At 34.4% G+C, this 17,724-nt stretch overlaps 1 protein-coding gene across 5 annotated transcripts in view; it reads right to left on the minus strand.

Annotated features, from left to right (window-relative positions):
• SCAPER (S-phase cyclin A associated protein in the ER) overlaps nucleotides 1–17,724 on the minus strand; it is a 423,555-nt gene that overhangs the window by 291,595 nt on the left and 114,236 nt on the right. For 3 of the 5 annotated variants that reach the window (XM_061394723.1, XM_061394724.1, XM_061394727.1), the window contains exons 10-15: nucleotides 14,375–14,611; nucleotides 9,263–9,433; nucleotides 8,583–8,652; nucleotides 8,266–8,383; nucleotides 7,878–7,989; nucleotides 4,133–4,273 (exon numbers count right to left, since the gene is read on the minus strand). In XM_061394723.1, coding sequence (XP_061250707.1) covers nucleotides 4,133–4,273; nucleotides 7,878–7,989; nucleotides 8,266–8,383; nucleotides 8,583–8,652; nucleotides 9,263–9,433; nucleotides 14,375–14,611 — 849 coding nt within the window. The remainder of the gene's footprint in view (nucleotides 1–4,132; nucleotides 4,274–7,877; nucleotides 7,990–8,265; nucleotides 8,384–8,582; nucleotides 8,653–9,262; nucleotides 9,434–14,374; nucleotides 14,612–17,724) is intronic. The other 2 variants (XM_061394725.1, XM_061394726.1) reach the window with 1 other exon arrangement.

Consider the following 17,724-nt stretch of genomic DNA (forward strand, 5'->3'; position numbering starts at 1 on the left):
AAAATGCATTCCATAGACTAAGAAAAAACATTTGCAAAACATAGATGTTAATACCTAAAATATACAAAATCTTTTAAGAAATTCTGATATTTGCTACAACATGGATGAACATGGAGCTTACTATACTAAAGTGGAATAAGCCAGAGGGAGAAAGAAAAATACTGTATTGTACCAGTTATATTTGGAATATAAAAGAAAAAGTCAAACTTATCAAACGATTTTTCTTTCTGTAGCTGATTTCCAGTTTGCTAACCACTGTGGTTAGCAAAACTACTTGATATAATTTCCATCCTCTTATATTTGCTATGACTTGTTTATGGTCTAGTATGTGATCTATCCTGGAGAACATTTCATGTGCACTTGAAGAGAATGTGTATTCTGCTGTTTTTGAATATGATGTCCTGTATATATCTATTAAGTCCAACTAGTCTACAGGATCAAAAAGTATCATTTTTTTACTGAATTTCTATATAGATATGGAAGAAACTGAAAGGCTCATCAACAGATGAATGAATAAAGAAGATGTGCGGGGTGTGCATGTGTATAATGGAATATTACTCAACCATAAAAGGAATGAAATGCTGCCATTTACAGTAACATGGATGAACCTAAAGAATATTATGTTCAGTGAAGTAAGTCAGACAAGGAAAGACAAATACTATATGATATCACTTCTATGAGGTATCTAAAAAATAATACAAATGAATATATATGCAAAACAGAAACAGATATAGAAAACAAACTAGTGGTAACCAAAGAGAAGGGGGAGGGAAAGAGGCAAATCGGGGGTACAGAATTAATACAAATTACTATGTATAAAATAGATAAGCAAAAATTATATATTGCTATTATAGGGAATCACAGTCATTATCATGCAATGACTAACAATGGAGTAATATCTGTAAAAACACTAATCACTATATTGCATACATGAAACTAATATAATATTCTAAATCAACTATACTTCAATTTGAATGTAGAGTTCCAGAGAATAGCAAAGAGAGATAAGAAAGCCTTTCTCAGTGATCAATGCAAAGAAATAGAGGAAAACAACAGAATGGGAAAGACTAGAGATCTCTCTAAGAAAATTAAACATACCAAGGGAACATGTCATGCAAAGATGGGCTCAATATGGACCTAACAGAAGCAGAAGATATTAAGAAGAGGTGGCAAGAATACAAGAAGAACTGTACAAAAAAGATCTTCATGACCAAGATAATCACGATGGTGTGATCACTCACCTAGAGCCAGACATCCTGGAATGTGAAGTCAAGTGGGCCTTAGGAAGCATCACTACGAACAAAGCTAGTGGAGGTGATGGAATTCCAGTCAAGTTATTTCAAATCCTAAAAGATGATGCTGTGAAAGTGCTGCACTCAATATGCCAGCACATTTGGAAAACTCAGCAGTGGCCACAGGACTGAAAAAGGTCAGTTTTCATTCCAATCCCAAAGAAAGGCAATGCCAAAGAATGCCCAAACCACTGAACAATTGCACTCATCTCACACGCTAGTAAAGTAATGCTCAAAATTCTCCAAGCCAGGCTTCAATATGTGAACCGTGAACTTCCAGATGTTCAAGCCGGTTTTAGAAAAGGCAGAGGAACCAGAGATCAAATTGCTAACATCTGCTGGATCACTGAAAAAGCAAGAGAGTTCCAGAAAAACATCTATTTCTGCTTTATTGACTATGCCAAAGCCTTTGACTGTGTGGATCACAATAAACTGGAAAATTCTGAAAGAGATGGGAATACCAGACCACCTGACCTGCCTCTTGAGAAATCTGTATGCAGGTCAGGAAGCAACAGTTAGAACTGCACATGGAACAACAGACTGGTTCCAAATAGGAAAAGGAGGACGTCAAGGCTGTATATTGTCACCCTGCTTATTTAACTTCTATGCAGAGTACATCACGAGAAATGCTGGGCTGGAAGAAGCACAAGCTGGAATCAAGATAGCAGGGAAAAATATCAATAACCTCAGGTATGCAGATGACACCACCCTTATGGCAAAAAGTGAAGAACTAAAGAGCCTCTTGATGAACGTGAAAGAGGAGAGTGAAAAAGTTGGCTTAAAGCTCAACATTCAGAAAACGAAGATCGTGGCATCCGGTCCCATCACTTCATGGCAATAGATGGGGAAACAGTGGATGACTTTATTTTTTTCTGCTTCAAAATCACTTCAGATGGTGATTGTAGCAATGAAATTAAAAGACACTTACTCCTTGGAAGGAAAGTTATGCCCAACCTAGACAGCATATTAAAAAGCAGAGACATTACTTTGTCAACAAAGGTCCGTCTAGTCAAAGCTATGGTTTTTCCAGTAGTCATGTATGGATGTGAAAGTTGGACTGTGAAGAAAGCTGAGTGCCGAAGAATTGATGCTTTTGAACTGTGGTATTGGAGAAGACTCTTCAGAGTTCCTTGGATTGCAAGGAGATCCAACCAGTCCATCCTAAAGGAGATCAGTCCTGGGTGTTCACTGGAAGGACTGATGTTGAAGCTGAAACTCCAATACTTTGGCCACCTGATGCCAAGAGCTGACTCATTTGAAAAGATCCTGATGTGGCAAAAGATTGAGGACAGGAGAAGGGGACGACAGAGGATGAGATGGTTGGATGGCATCACCAACTCAGTGGACATGAGTTTGGGTACACTCTGGGAGCTGGTGATGGACAGGGAGGCCTGGTGTGCTGTGGTTTACGTGGTCGCAAAGAGTCAGACACAACAGAGTGCCTGAACTGAACTGAACTGATACTTCAATTAAAAAAAAAAAAACAAAAACTCAAAGAAAGAGAGAGTAGCAAAGTATTTGCCAGGGGCCAGAAGGAGACAGACAGAAATAGGAAGAGACTGGTAAAAGGACACAAACTTTCAGTTATACAGTGAATAAGACCTGAGCATCTAATGTATAGTAGGCTAACTATAGTTGATAACACTGTATTGTATAATTAAAATATGATATGGGAAAACTTAAATGTTCACACACACAAAAGATAAATATGTGAGGTGATGAATATGTTAATTAACTCAATCAGGGGAATCCTCTCACAATGTATATGGATATCAAATCATCACGTAAGTATCTATTTCATTTGTTAAGTATACCTCAAAAAAGCTAAAAACACACCTGTTTGAATAACAATAAAACAATCTAACTTTCAAAAATCAACAGATACCTGAATAAACACTGCACCAAATAAGAGCTTCAGATAGAAAAAATACACACATAAAAGATGTTCAAAAAGCAAATTAAAACCATATGAGAACTATATATACAGACTAATATGAAATGGTTATAATTATAATGTGTAACCATGTCAAGTATTGGTGAGAATGTGGCTAACTAGAACACTCATGTACTACTGGTAAAAGTATATAAACTGTTTCTTTAAAAGTTAAACTTCTCATAGGATTCCGCCAATCCACTCTTGGGTATTCACCAGAGAAAATAAAAGCACACATCTGCACAAAGGCTTGTACATGAATTTACACAGCAGCTGTATCTATAATAGCCAAAAACTGTAATGAAAACAAATGTCCATCAACAAGTGACTGGATTAACAAACTATGGTATTTCTACACAATGATACACTTCTCAGCAATGCAACGGAAATGATATATACAACAACATGGATAAAATTCAAACTAACTATGCTGAGTGAAAGATGCCAGAAGAAAGAGTACCTACTCTATGATTCCATTCACATAAAATTCTGGAAAATGCTAACATCCATAGTGACAAAAAGCAGATCAGCAATTGCACGGTAAAAGAGTTGGATGAAGGAATGAATTACAAAGAGGTATGAAGAAACTTTTGAGAGTGATGGAACTGTTTATTATTTTCATTGTACTTATGGTTTCAGGAATACATATGTCAAAACTCATCAAACTGATGCTTCACATATGTGTTATTTATTATCTATAAATTATACTTCAATAAAGCGAAACAAATAATATATATCTCATAGGATTATTTTAAGAATAAAATATTGTACAGAAAAAATTTCAAATAAGCCTGTAAAAATGTTGTTATTCTGGTACCGAATAAACACTTGATAAATACTAACTTCTCATGTAACAATTGAAAGTACTTGAGTAACTAATTCAATGTTCAAAACACCTAAGACATACCTTAGCTTCTTCTTCTTGTGCTTTCTTAACAATTGCTTGTAATTGCACCTCTCGTTTGAATTCAGCATGAAGTAATTTCTCTTCCATCATCCTACGTCGTTGGTCTAATAACCCTTCTTTCCACTTTCGGACTTCTTTCTCCTATATGCAATGAATTATCACATCATTAATTTCAGCATACATAGTCATTTGACAAGAAGTGCAAACAGGTAAACAGCTTAGGAATTACAAAGTGAAAAACCAGGAAAGATCTAAAGATCATGACTAATTATTAAGAACACAGACTATAAAGCCTGACAGTTCATAATCTACCAGTCACTTGCTAGATATGTAAACTGGGCAACTTTTTTAGCCGACATCTCAGTTTCCTCATCTATAAACAGAACAGTAGTAGTATCTAACTCATAGGTTTTAAAGACTGAGTCAGTCAATATATGTAAAACTTTTAGAATAGTACATTAGACATTGCTCAAGAGAAATATTTGCTGTTATTATTATATTGCACTATGAGCACACTTAAAAATAGTATTTCTTATCCTTATAAATGTTGTCTCTATAACTCAAAGTCAAGACAAATGATTACCCTAGAAATTGATAAATGGTGAGATGTTTGAAAAGTCACAATTATCTGCATAAGAACATTCCCTGAAGGAACACGCAGAGTTTTACTTATGGAAGAATAAAGATAATTATGATAGCTGCATTTAATTCCTTAAAACAATATCAAATAGGAGAAGTAAAAGACTTGTCCTGTGCTTCAACATATTAGAACTAGTACCAAAAAGAATAAAGAAAATCAATGCTGACTTAACACGAATGGGAAGAAAACTAACATTTAAGTTGAATTTTAGCTACATAATAATGGGTTTAACCACCTTAAAAAGTATGATGCAGAAAGAACACTGAAATAGGAGGTAAAAACAGGTCCTTAAAGCCCCAGCTCTGCAAATGATTGGTTCTATGACACTGCAGACAGCCCTCAGTCTCTCCTAGATTCAGTTTTTACACCTATGATATGAAATGGGGCTCAGAATCTGTTCAACTCTGTGTGCCTCACAAAAGTACTGTTGTGATCATATGAGACCATATATGGAAGAACAGTAATGAAACAATAACCACTGTACAAATGGAAGGTGAGATTTATCATTTGAATTAATTGAAGTGATACTGACATTGATGGGAAAATTAAGAACTTCTAATGTCTTATACAATTTCAAGAATTTATTATTGTGTTTGCATGAATTATCTGGAAATTATATTAGTGAGAAAAAAAACTATATAATTTTGTTTGTATTAAAAACACAATAAGAAGGTAAAGTATAATTGTGTTAGAACAGTTTTCTGAAGCTTAAAATGAAAAAATATATTAACTCTTGTAGAACCCCGTTATAAGGAGACTGTTTTTCATACTTGATTTATCCAAACTAAATGATTAAAATAAAAATAATTAAATTCTTGAGATTCAGGTAAAGAGAAAAATTATAGATTTTCTTCCTATCCCACCAACTTTTCTACTGCATTAAGGAGAATCTTATGTCACCTCATTTTTACCATCAAACTATTTGATCTAATTATCTCTCCCAATTTTAAAACACACAAAAGGAGTGAAAATACTTTTAACCTATGCGTATTAGTTCTCCTTTCTAGGACCAAAAGGTAAACAAAAGAGTTTACCTATACTACAGGGGAGGGCTTCCCTCATAGCTCAGTCGGTAAAGAATCTGCCTGCAATGCAGGAGATCTGGGTTCTATTCCTGGGTTGGGAAGATCCCCTGGAGAAAGAAATAGCAACCCACTCCAGTATTCTTGCCTGGAGAATCTCACGGACAGAGGAGCCTGGCAGGCTACAGTCCACGGGGTTGCAAGAGTCGGGCATGACTGAGTGACTATCATACTACAGGGGGCGCATGCTTTTGCTGTGCTGTGCCAAGAATTCGTAGTACACAGACTCCAAGATGGCTCCAAATGATCCCAGTCACCTGGTATTCAGACCTTTGCATATTTCCCTCCCACATTCTATCAGGACTGTGACCAATGTGTTGTTGTTCAGTCACTAAATCATGTTCGACTCTGCAACCCCACGGCCTGTAGCATGCCAGGCTCCTCTGTCCTCCACTATCTCCCAGAGTTTGCTCAAATTCATGCCTACTAAGTTGGTGACACTATTTAACCATCTCATCCTCTGCTGCCCTCTTCTTTTGTTTTCAATCTTTCCCAACATCAGGGTCTTTTCCAGTAAGTTGGCTCTTTGCATCAGGTAGCCAAAGTACTGGAGCTTCAGCTTTAGAATCAGTCCTTCCAATGAATATTCAGGACTGACTTCCTTTAGGATGGACTGGCTGGATCTCCTTGCTGTCCAAGGGACTCTCAACAGCCTTCTCCAGCACCACAATTTCAAAGCATCGATTCTTGGTGCTCAGCCTTCCTTATGGTCCAAATCTCACATCCATATACAACCACTGGAAAAAACCGTAGCTTTGACTATATGGACCTCTGTCAGCAAAGTGATGTCTCTGCTTTTTAATACACTGCCAAGGTTTGTCGTAACTTTCCTTCCAAGGAGCAATATAATTCAGCAAAAGTGATAGTACGTCACTTCTAAGATTAGGTTATTATAAAAAGACAATGCAGCTTCCATTCTGGCAGCTCACTTATTCATTCTCTCTTTTTCTCTCTCAGGTTATTCTGTGGCAATGGTAGCAGCCATGTCATGAGAACACTGGGCTGTGGAAAGACTCACATGGCAAGAAATGGGGGTCCACAACCAACCACTAAAGAGGACTCCAGGCCTGCCAACAGCCACATGAGGGATCTGAAAGTGGATCTTTCAGCTCCGAATGACTGCTGCCCGAGCCAACACACTGACTGCAACCTCACGAGAGACTGAACAAACAAACAAAAGATCACAACATAAGCCACTTCCAGTTTCCATGCCCAAGAAAGTGTGAGCTAATAAATGTGTGTTGTTTTAAACTGCTGAGTCTTGAGGTCCTTTGTTACACAGCACACATAACTAACACAGTACTCACATCTGCCATGTATAATTAACAATAAGAATGACATATATATATGGAACAACAGTCACCCAAGTACCATGCTACAGTTTTACATATTTGTTACATTCATCAACACAGCTGGTTAACAGTTTTAAATGCCATTTTATGGATAAAGAAATTAAAAGGCAATATTGTTAAGTAATTTGCCAAGGGCACCCACCACATGCTATCATGTGGTTAAAATCAAGATTTCACCAGACTGGCTATCTCCAGAGTCCATGTTCCTTCCACTACATCACGCTGACCAAAATTTACACTGCTCTGAATACTCCAACATTGCAGGCAGATTCTCTGCCGTCTGAGACACAAGGGAAACCCCATGAATCTACCTAGTGCCCTGCTTATTCAAATTTCACCATCTCAGGCTCAAAACTGTCCTACCAATTCATCGAACACTTTGCACAAGACTGACTAAGGAAACCCCCAGTGAAAATGGCAAAAGACAAAGTGTAGCTTTAATAATCCATGCAAACTGCAGAACATCAATTTACTAGCTTTTTTAGGAATGACAAATTCTTATTTCTTTTTTTAGAAAGGTACAGGTAATTTTCAGTGGATAGAAATGCTTTTATTTTCTAGTGAATTTATTTTTACTGTTCTTTTAGCTTCTTTGAAACCAGAAAAAGTCAATATGAAAATAAGCCCAACAATTTAAGGCAATCATGGTTCTCTAAAAATTAAAAACTCACCCTTTCTAACAATTTCTGAAGCTTTAATGTTTTCTGTTCACGTAACTTTTCCCTTAGCTGCTGTGCTTTCATTTGTTTTTCTTCATGTTTCTTCTTAGATTCTGCAATTGTTCTATTAATACAAACAAATGGACAAGAGACACAAATGTTTACATGATAAAGCCAAAAATATCTTTAGTCTTCAAAGTTCTTAAAATAAATATAAACAACACACAAAACTAATTTGGCCTAACATTTCAGGAAAACATTGTCACTTCTCAAAAGATCTGAAACTGTCCTGAATAATGTACCTTAAAATAGTATCAGTATGTAACGACTCCATTTAATAATTAAGAATGGCTAGCTCCCTTCCTGTGAAACACTTCAAATTAATTTTCAAAGGCCAGACCTTTTACGAGATGGTGAGGAAAGTTTTTCATGCATGTGAATTCCATGTCCTGGAGGCCTAGCAGGTTCTTCCTCTACAATATCCCCCCAGGATGTATTTTGGCGCCAAGATTCACGAGCTATTTCAGAAAAAAGAAAACCACTGTTACTGTTTAACCATGTAAATCTATAAAACCAACTTTTGAGAACCGACTTTTAAAAGGCATCCTACTCTAATACATTATTCATTTTACACAAAAACCACACGTATTAACATAATCTACCTTGTACTGCTCTACCTATACATACAACACACACACACATGCACACATAAATTACCTTCATAATCTGCAAGGACATCATTCCAGTTCATACCACAGAAAGATACACTGCCACTGCCCATGCTGGCCTAAAATGTAATAAGAAACACTGAAAAATAGTTGAACCAATTATAAACTAATAAAATGAACTATATTCGAAAATTTCCTACCTATTGCTCATATATTTCATTTAGCAAACAGTCCAACACCAACATTAACAGCAGAAATGAATGAAGTAATTTCAAAAGCAAAGTATTGGCCTTAAACTATTACTACATAAAACTCTGAAATATTCAGAGTATACATCAGAAAAGCTCAAAAGTACTTGTTGGGCATTAAAATTTAATAGAAAAATATTTGAAAGATTCATGGTTACTTTCATTCTTTAAGAAATCCCTATCATCAACATATATATCATGAGCGCTTAGTGACAGCAAGGCAATGTATCATTTGCTTTTTATCAGTAGAATAGAAAAAGATATCTTAGATTCTTCTTCAATCTTTACACTTATAATTTGAGAAATGTTATGTTTTACTTACTCTGAGATTCAATTTCTTCATTTGTAAAATGAGAAACCAACTTCCAGCTTGTCAATTGCATCATACATAAAAAACACTTGGTAAAGTGCTTTAAAAAAGACTTCCTATTGTTTATTGTATGTCTCAATCACCCAGAGAATAAAAATGCTAAAAGCTCACAGAAAAATCACTGTCGTTGTCAGTTTCAAGGTTGATATCGTTGTTTTCTTCAGCTTCAATTTCTCTAGTTAACTGTTCCTCTTCAGCAATAGCACTGGCAATGGCTTCCTCATTGGCCTTTTCTAGACGATCTGCTAGCTCTTCTTTTTTAGCAAGAACTTCTGCCATAGACTATAAAGTTAAAAACAAACAATAAGAAAAATCATCAGTAGACTGGAAAGTCAAGTAATTATTTCTCTCTTTATCTTCTAATCATATACTCAACATATACATAAAAATAGCATTGATAAAGAACTATAAAACTTGGGGTCCAGCTCTGTGACTCAGAAATTTCTTAAAAGCAAGAGACTATTCTGTATTCCAAAAAATGATACAATAATCCATGACTTACTTTCTTACCAGACCACTGTGTATGACAAACTGTGAAGTTATATAAATAAGAGGTATTGTTATTAATGATAAAGTGTGAATTTCATTTGAGCACCAAAATTCAAAACAGTTACAGACTAAATATCTTACAAACAAAAGAAAAACACTATTCTTAAAAAGGAACATAAAAAAATTATGCCATAATGGTGTTAATATTTTTTAACATATACACCTAATTTAAAATTATGCATTAGAACTATGTAATACAAATAATATGTACCAGAATTAATTGATAAATCCCTATAATAAGCTAAACATGTATACTAGAAATGCTAAGGCAAAAACTGAAATAACAAAGATTTAATGACTACTAAGCCAACAAAGGAGACAAATTTAAAAATATAATTAAAAAGAGGGGAGAAAAATAGGAAAAGCAGGATAAAGAATAGGTGAGTCAAAGGGAAAAACAATAAGATGGTAGACTTAAAAGAACCATATTCATAGTCACATTAAACAGAAATAGTCTAAACACCTCAACTAGTAGACTCAAATCTGGATAAGAGCAAGACCCCAAACCACATGCTGCACGTAGGAAACCTAACTTAAATATGAGGACTATAAACAGATTACAAATAAAAGAGCTACCATACTAACAAATGGTAATGGTACCATACTAACAATGGTAATAACTAATCAAAGCTGAATTATTAATATCAGACACAGTAGGTTTCAGAACAAAAAATATGACAAGGGATAAAGCAGGTCATTTCATAATGATAAAACAGTTGATTTATTGAGAAGACAAAACAATCCTAAAAGTTTGTGAATTTAAGAACAGACCTTCAAAACAAAGGAAGCAAAAACTGATAGAATTGCAAAACAAAATAAACCTGATGGGAATGTAAAATGATTCAGCCACTTTGGAAAACCGTCTGATAGTTTCACACAAAGGTTAAAAATTAAGTTACCACGTGTTAGTCGCTCAGCTGTGTCCAACTCTTTGCGACCCCATGGACTGTAGCCCACCAGGCTCATCTGTCCATGGAACTGTCCAGGCAAGAACACTGGAGTGGGTAGCCATTCCCTTCTCCAGGGGATCTTCCCATGTATCGAACTCAGTTCTCCTGCATTGCAGGCATATTCTTTACTATCTGAGCCACCAGGGAAGCCCATATGAAAGTTATCATATGACCCCAAAATTCCAATCCTAGATGTACATCCAGAAGAAATGAAACCATACGTTCACACAAAAACTCGTACACAAACACCTAAAGTAGCATTATTCACAAATACCAAAAAGTGGAGAAAACCTAATGTTCATAAACTAATGAATGGATTAAATATGGTTCAGTTCACATTTTTCAAACAATGGAATATTATTTGGCCATAAAAAGGAGTGAAATACTGGTACAGGCTAAAACACAGATGAACCTTGAAAATAATATGCTTAGTGAAAGGAACCATTCACAAAGACCACATATTGTATTCCCTTCTATAAAATGTCCACAACAGGCAAATCTACATGAGAGAAAGACAGATGAGTGGCTGTATACGGCTGGGAGGGTGGGGAGAAAGGGAGGTCTGCTCATGGACACTGGGTTTTTTCTGAAGTGATGAAGTGTTTTAAAACTAATCATGGTCACATTTGCACAACTCTGTGAACATATTAAAAAACATTGAACTGTACACTTTAAATGGATAAACTGCATATTATGCAAGTTATATCTCAATAAAGTTGGTTTTAAAAAGGTAGTGCCACAGATACATGCAGAGATTTCAATACCTCTCTCTCAACTGATAGAACAGGTACAAAACATTGGCAAAGGAGACCCGAACAATATTATCAGCCAAACTGACCTAGATATTTCTTCAAGAGAAATGAAAACGTATGTTCAAAACAAAGACAAATGTTCATGGTGCCTTTATTCATAACAGAGAAACTGGAAACAAACATCTGTCAGCAACTGAACGGATGAACGCATTGAGCTGCACGCATGTGACAGAGTACCGCGAAAGACAACAGAAAAAGAAGGAACTATTAACATACACAGTGATGTCAATGAATCTCTAAATAATTATGGTACATGAAAGAGGCTAAACATTACATAATTTACATTAATTATATTATTCCATATACAGAGAATTCTGAAAATGCTAATTATTATGTAGTGGCAGCAGAGTAGTGACAACCTGGGTAGGGGACACAGGGAAGAGCAGAAAGAAGGATGACAGAAGAGAATGTAAAACTTTTGGAGGCAATCGATACTTTCATTATCTTGATTGTAGTGATGATTTCATAGGTATAAACACATGTCAAAATATATCAATGTATATACTTTAGATATGTGAAGTTTATTGAAAATCAATAACACCTCAATAAAGGTATTAAAAATGCAAGTGCTTGAGCTTCAGCTTATTACTGAATTGGTCTGAAGCCTAAACATTGGTAGCTTCCTTAAAGCCACCCCTCCCAACTTCATCTACCCTGTTGATACTCTACTCCCTCAAAACACACAAGACTGTCCCTGGGGAACAGAATGGGATGAGGGAGTTTAGATGAGAAATCATTTCTTTGCATCATAAGCTTTTTCTCTATAAACTCTTGAATATTACAGAAATTAACTTCTTAAGGTGCCACGACAACATCACAGATACCAGTAATTAGAAAGCTATTAAAGTTGAACAGATTTAACTTTGTAGAAAGTATGTTCTCACATGAGCTTATTTCCTTCCTAATCTTATCTTCTCCAGAGGACATTTCTATTTTGTCTTTTAAGACCTGAAAATATTTTAACATAGTAACACAGCTTATGGATGAAATGATTTAATATCCACATACAACTTCTACTATTTTCCACACTGTGAAATTCAAACAAATATCTGTATACATCATCACTCCTAAATTTCTAAATTTTCATTAAAATCTGGAATTTCAGTAACTCTAAAAAAATTAATCCAGGGTAGCTAGGATTTATATCAGCACATTTTTACAGTGCTGGCAAAAATGGACCTTAAACATAAAGGTTCTCACAGTCAGTTTTTGCTTAGCTTTCTGTTAAATAAGAGAACTGCAGGTTTTTTTACTCTAACCATCTATGAGACAATATTATATACAGGGAAAAAAGGAAAGAGTTTTCTCAATACAACCACAATTCTCTATAATCCTTCACTTAGAATCTCAACAATGAGGTGCTTATCTAGAGCAACCCACAGAAGTATTACTGCCAAGACAAATTAAAAACATAAAATTTTTTCAAAACCTTGGTTAAAACTCCTCTAAAACTTCTAAGAATATACTAATATTCATAGGTAAAGCAGAACTTATTTTCTTTCAAGTATGTAATGTCACGCTCAAAATAACCAAGGGTTTTCAATACTCCACCACAAGCTAATTTTACCTATGTGATCAAAATAAAAATGATTAGAGAAGAATTTTTAAAAAACATTTTTATGCTTACTTAAGCATAGGATGTTTTTCCTCTTTTGAAATTTGATTCTCACAGACTCAATTCACAATATAATTTAATATGATATCTATGAAATTTAATATGATATCTATGATATCAATTTCTACCCCGTACATTAAATTCACTTATATGACAGTAATTACATTTAACTTTCAAAAAATTCACACTAAAAGATATAAGTTAAAAACAAACTACCCTTATTCCTTTACAAAGGAATCTAAATATTAATTTGTTTTTCTTATTACTATAACTCTTATTTTTCCTTAAATAACTCATATCAAGTTTCATCTATATCTAATCTTACTCTAAGATATATGATTTGGCCTAATCCTGGTGGCTCAATGGTAAAGAATCCACCTAGAATCCACCTCAATGCAGGAGACACAGATTTGATCCCTGGGTCAGGAAGATCCCTTGGAGGAGGGCATGGCAACCAACTCCAGTAGTCTTGCCAAGAAAATCTCACGGACAGAGGAGCCTGGCTAACGACCATGGGGCCACAAGAGTCAGGCACAACTGAAGCTACTGGGCACGCACACACGCACCATCTGCTGACATCACCTTTTAGCATCGTAAAGCACTATGTTTAAAAAGAAATTATAGTATATGGTGGCCATTTAAAAATGAAAATTGGAATGACTTTTCTCAACAGCTTTTTATATGGAGCTACTCCTTTTGAAAAGTAGTTTTTACAAATGCCAGCATGACCTATTCTGAACTATCCTCAGGCCAAGTTATCTTACTACTTAAGTGAAAAAGAGAAGGACATGAGCAGAATTAACTATTCATCTAAAAACATAATCCTATAAATAATTTCAAGTCAATGCATTTTTAAAGATTCAGCAATAGGGATGACAAATTTCATCTTAAAGACCAATTCCAAATGATAACTACGTAAAGTACTCTGTTAAGAGAATTTTAAAAGTAAGTTCATTAAGCACCATTTCCCAACAGAGTGGTAGATGTTGCATGGAAGACATTAATGTTATAGTTTCTTAATGCTAAAGAACATTTGACCAAATCATACAAAAACTAAATGATTTTGAGCAAGTTACTTGACTCTCACAGTCTCATTTCCACCCCCTACAAAATAAGAAGAATTTTAACTACATCCAAAGTTTACTATAAGAATAACATGTTAACATAAAATAACATATAAAATGCTATGTTTAAAAGTGCTCTCTAAAGTGTACAGAAATGCACAATACAATTTTTCATTATCAGAATTTTTGCCTCTTTAATATATCTACTTGGAATTCTGAGAAGTTGTTCTTACCAAGTTAGCAGCACTCACATTTGAAATATCTGAAGGATCCATTTCACTTTCTATTCTTGCTTTTTCTGCTGAAAATTTGTCTTCACTTGCTTGCAAAGAAGGTGTGTCAGCTTGCTGAATAACTGAAACACACTCTGTATCAATGTGAACAGCAGGTATTTCAGAAGTTTGAACAGAATTGTCTGGTAAGAAACTACTCCCAGAGTTCTTGACATCATCCAGCGTACTCACTGTGAACTAACAAAACATATTGTAGAATGAATCAGAGGTAACAAAAAATACTCACCGACTATTTCACTCTAGAAAAGCTTATTCTGCTTAACCCACAAACTGTGAAGCAGCAGTTGGCTGGCTAAAAGATCAATCCCTCATTATTTTGGTATGTTTCAAGTGTTAGAAAAGAAACGTTAAGCAGCCACAAATTTTATTTACATATCTACTATGTTTAAGGACACTCAAGTATTTTAAGAAATTAAGCAATATATGTTGCAATTGCATTTTATTTATTAGGCTGATTCCTGATGGCTATACTATATGCTTCACAAAAGAAATCTGGTCACAAGTATAATAAATATTATGTTTATGTTCAAATAACTAAAGGTATTTACATAGTTTTTATGAAAACTAATATCAAATGAAGGCACTTCTCACCAAATATGTACTTTAAAGGCATTTTACTCAAAACATGGAACTCACTCTCTTTAGATAACATTAACACAACCTCAAAGCATCTTTCATGAAGACTCACATGGTACACAATACCAAATCTTAGATCTAAAAGAAAAATACACCATAAAAAGTAGAGCATATGTCAGCAAGCAATCTCCTTAAGCAATTCATATTCTTTAGACTTCAATAGCCTCTCATTCCCCTTTAAGAATACTTAACACAAAAGCAACAGAAATGTGAAAACCAAATACAACTTTTGCTTAGGAAAAATACATTACATCTTTTAAAAATTTTAGAGTTTAGTGAACAGAAACAGGACTTTATTTTCCCTTTCTAACAGAGTATAGGGATAACGGCGCTATGCTTTTCAGTACTCAGAGCAATGAACTCCAAGGAGAAGAATGGAAATCTAAAGTTGTGAATTTAAAACCCATTCACACCACTACTTAAATAAACATCAGATAAACACTGCAGTGGCCATAAAAACCCCAGTTTGATATAGTATTTATGTAAATATTAAACTTGGCCAAGTCTTATAAACTACTTTAAAAATTCTACTATTGGTTATAACTTTAAAGTGTCCCAAAGTGTTGATTTTAGCATACGCATTATTCAAATAGCATCACAATGTTTATATTGCTATCAACATTATCCATACATCAGTCATTATGGTTTATAATCTTTTCAGTAATATTTATATTAGCATTACTGATCTTTACAATATAGTCAATCCTGTTTATTAAAAAACCAGTATCAACCTAAATAACAGAATCAAGGCTAAATTATAAAGTAATGGTCAAAATATATGAATATGCTAATTCCATTTTCAGAATGAGAGTGGAGAAAACAGCTATTAATATTAGCTTGGCCACCATAAGCAGTGAACTTTTATACTGAAATAATTCAGCAATAATTACTCATAAGCTCTATGCATAGACTATTTCTAAAATCTCAAAATCATGTAAGCTTATTCTTTACACAAAATTAGCACATTTTTTACAATGTTAAATTTTATAGTTAAAATATATGTTAGCAAAATTGCTAAATGTTGGTTAAGTGATGTAAAAAGTGATTTCTTCATCAAACTTACCTACATTTAAAAGTTTCTTTAAGTTTTACCAAACAGCTATGTACTGTAAACTTACTATGTGCCTATGACTCTGTTCCATATTACGGGAATTAAAAGGCAATATGGGCTTCCCTAGTGGCTCAGGTGGTAAAGAATCCACCTGCAATGCATGAGACCTGGGTTTGATCCCATGGCTGGGAAGCCAACTTGGAGAAGGGAATGGTAACCCACTCCAGTATTCTTGCCTGGAGAATCCCATAGGCAGAGGAGCCTGGCAGGCTACAGTCCACGGGGTTGCAAAGAGTTGGACACGACTAAGTGACTTTCACTTTCACACTTTCATAAGATTCTACCCACAAGGAGTTTTCAATCTCATGTGGGCATAAAACATATACACATTAAACAGTTATAAAACATTAAGAATAATGCAGGATTAAGAGATATTATTATCATTACGAAAAACTTGGGAGTCTAAAGAAAAATAAATATTCTACAGGTAAAAGAAGAAAATTTTAAAAAGCTACTATTCTGGACTGAGAAATATTACAGTTATTTTACAACTTTTTTCCTTAGTCTCTGTACCTATATCAATCTCTTATATTTCACTAATGACTTTACAGAAAACTATACTAAGTGAACATAAACCTTTTTGTAAACAAATATCTTTCAAAAATGCACTGCTTAACCAAACAAGTAAAATAAACTTCAAATGGACTAAAAGAAAAAGGACCGGGAATATTAATCCTAAGGAATTATTTTAAATATCAGCAAATCACTCTATACTTGGACTGTAGAAAACAAAAGTAGAGCAAGTGAAAAACAATTCTTACTCTCATCACTTTAAATAAGACTACAAATGAAGCAGGACAACTCCACTTAACCAAGTAATCAAAGTCAACAAACACGGGCAAATTGCTATGATGTGTCTTTAGATGTGAGGCTGATGATCACTTTACTTTTGTCTAAAATGCATAAGCCAATGTGAATAATGAATAAAGAAACTGAAGAACACTGTACCAAAAAAATCTGCAATGTATTCTTCTAAAAGATGAATGTCATGAAAAATAAAGACAGGGTAAGTAACTGATGCTGGTCAAAGATAGTAAAGAAACAAAGTCAAATACAATGTATGATTCTAAACTGCATCGTGGATCAGGGAAAAAATTTCTGTGAAGAAATTACTGGGGCAACTGGAATTTTTGAAAATCAGACTATAAGTTTAGATAACAATATTATATAAATGTCAAATTCCCTGAATTTTATTATTATAGTGTGGTTATAGAAAAGAGTTTTCTGTTCTTTGGAGATACATGCTGTAGAATTTAAAGGTGAATGGCTGTGATGTTTGTACATTACTTTCAAATGTAACACGTAAGTAAAGAGAGAAAAGAAACTGGCAACATGTTAATCTGTGAATCTAGGAAAAGAGTACTAGAGGGTTCATTATTCTATTCTTGCAACTTTTCTATAGATCTGAAATTTTTCACAATAAAAGTAAAAGAGTGAAGTAGAAAAATTAAGACATTCCTACATATATATATATATATGTATATGTGTGTATATATATATATCCCATATAAAAAGCAGTTAAAGGATTTTCAGAATGTACTAC

Source organism: Bos javanicus, chromosome 21 (assembly GCF_032452875.1).
Source record: "Bos javanicus breed banteng chromosome 21, ARS-OSU_banteng_1.0, whole genome shotgun sequence".
NCBI classification, from domain to species: domain Eukaryota; kingdom Metazoa; phylum Chordata; class Mammalia; order Artiodactyla; family Bovidae; genus Bos; species Bos javanicus.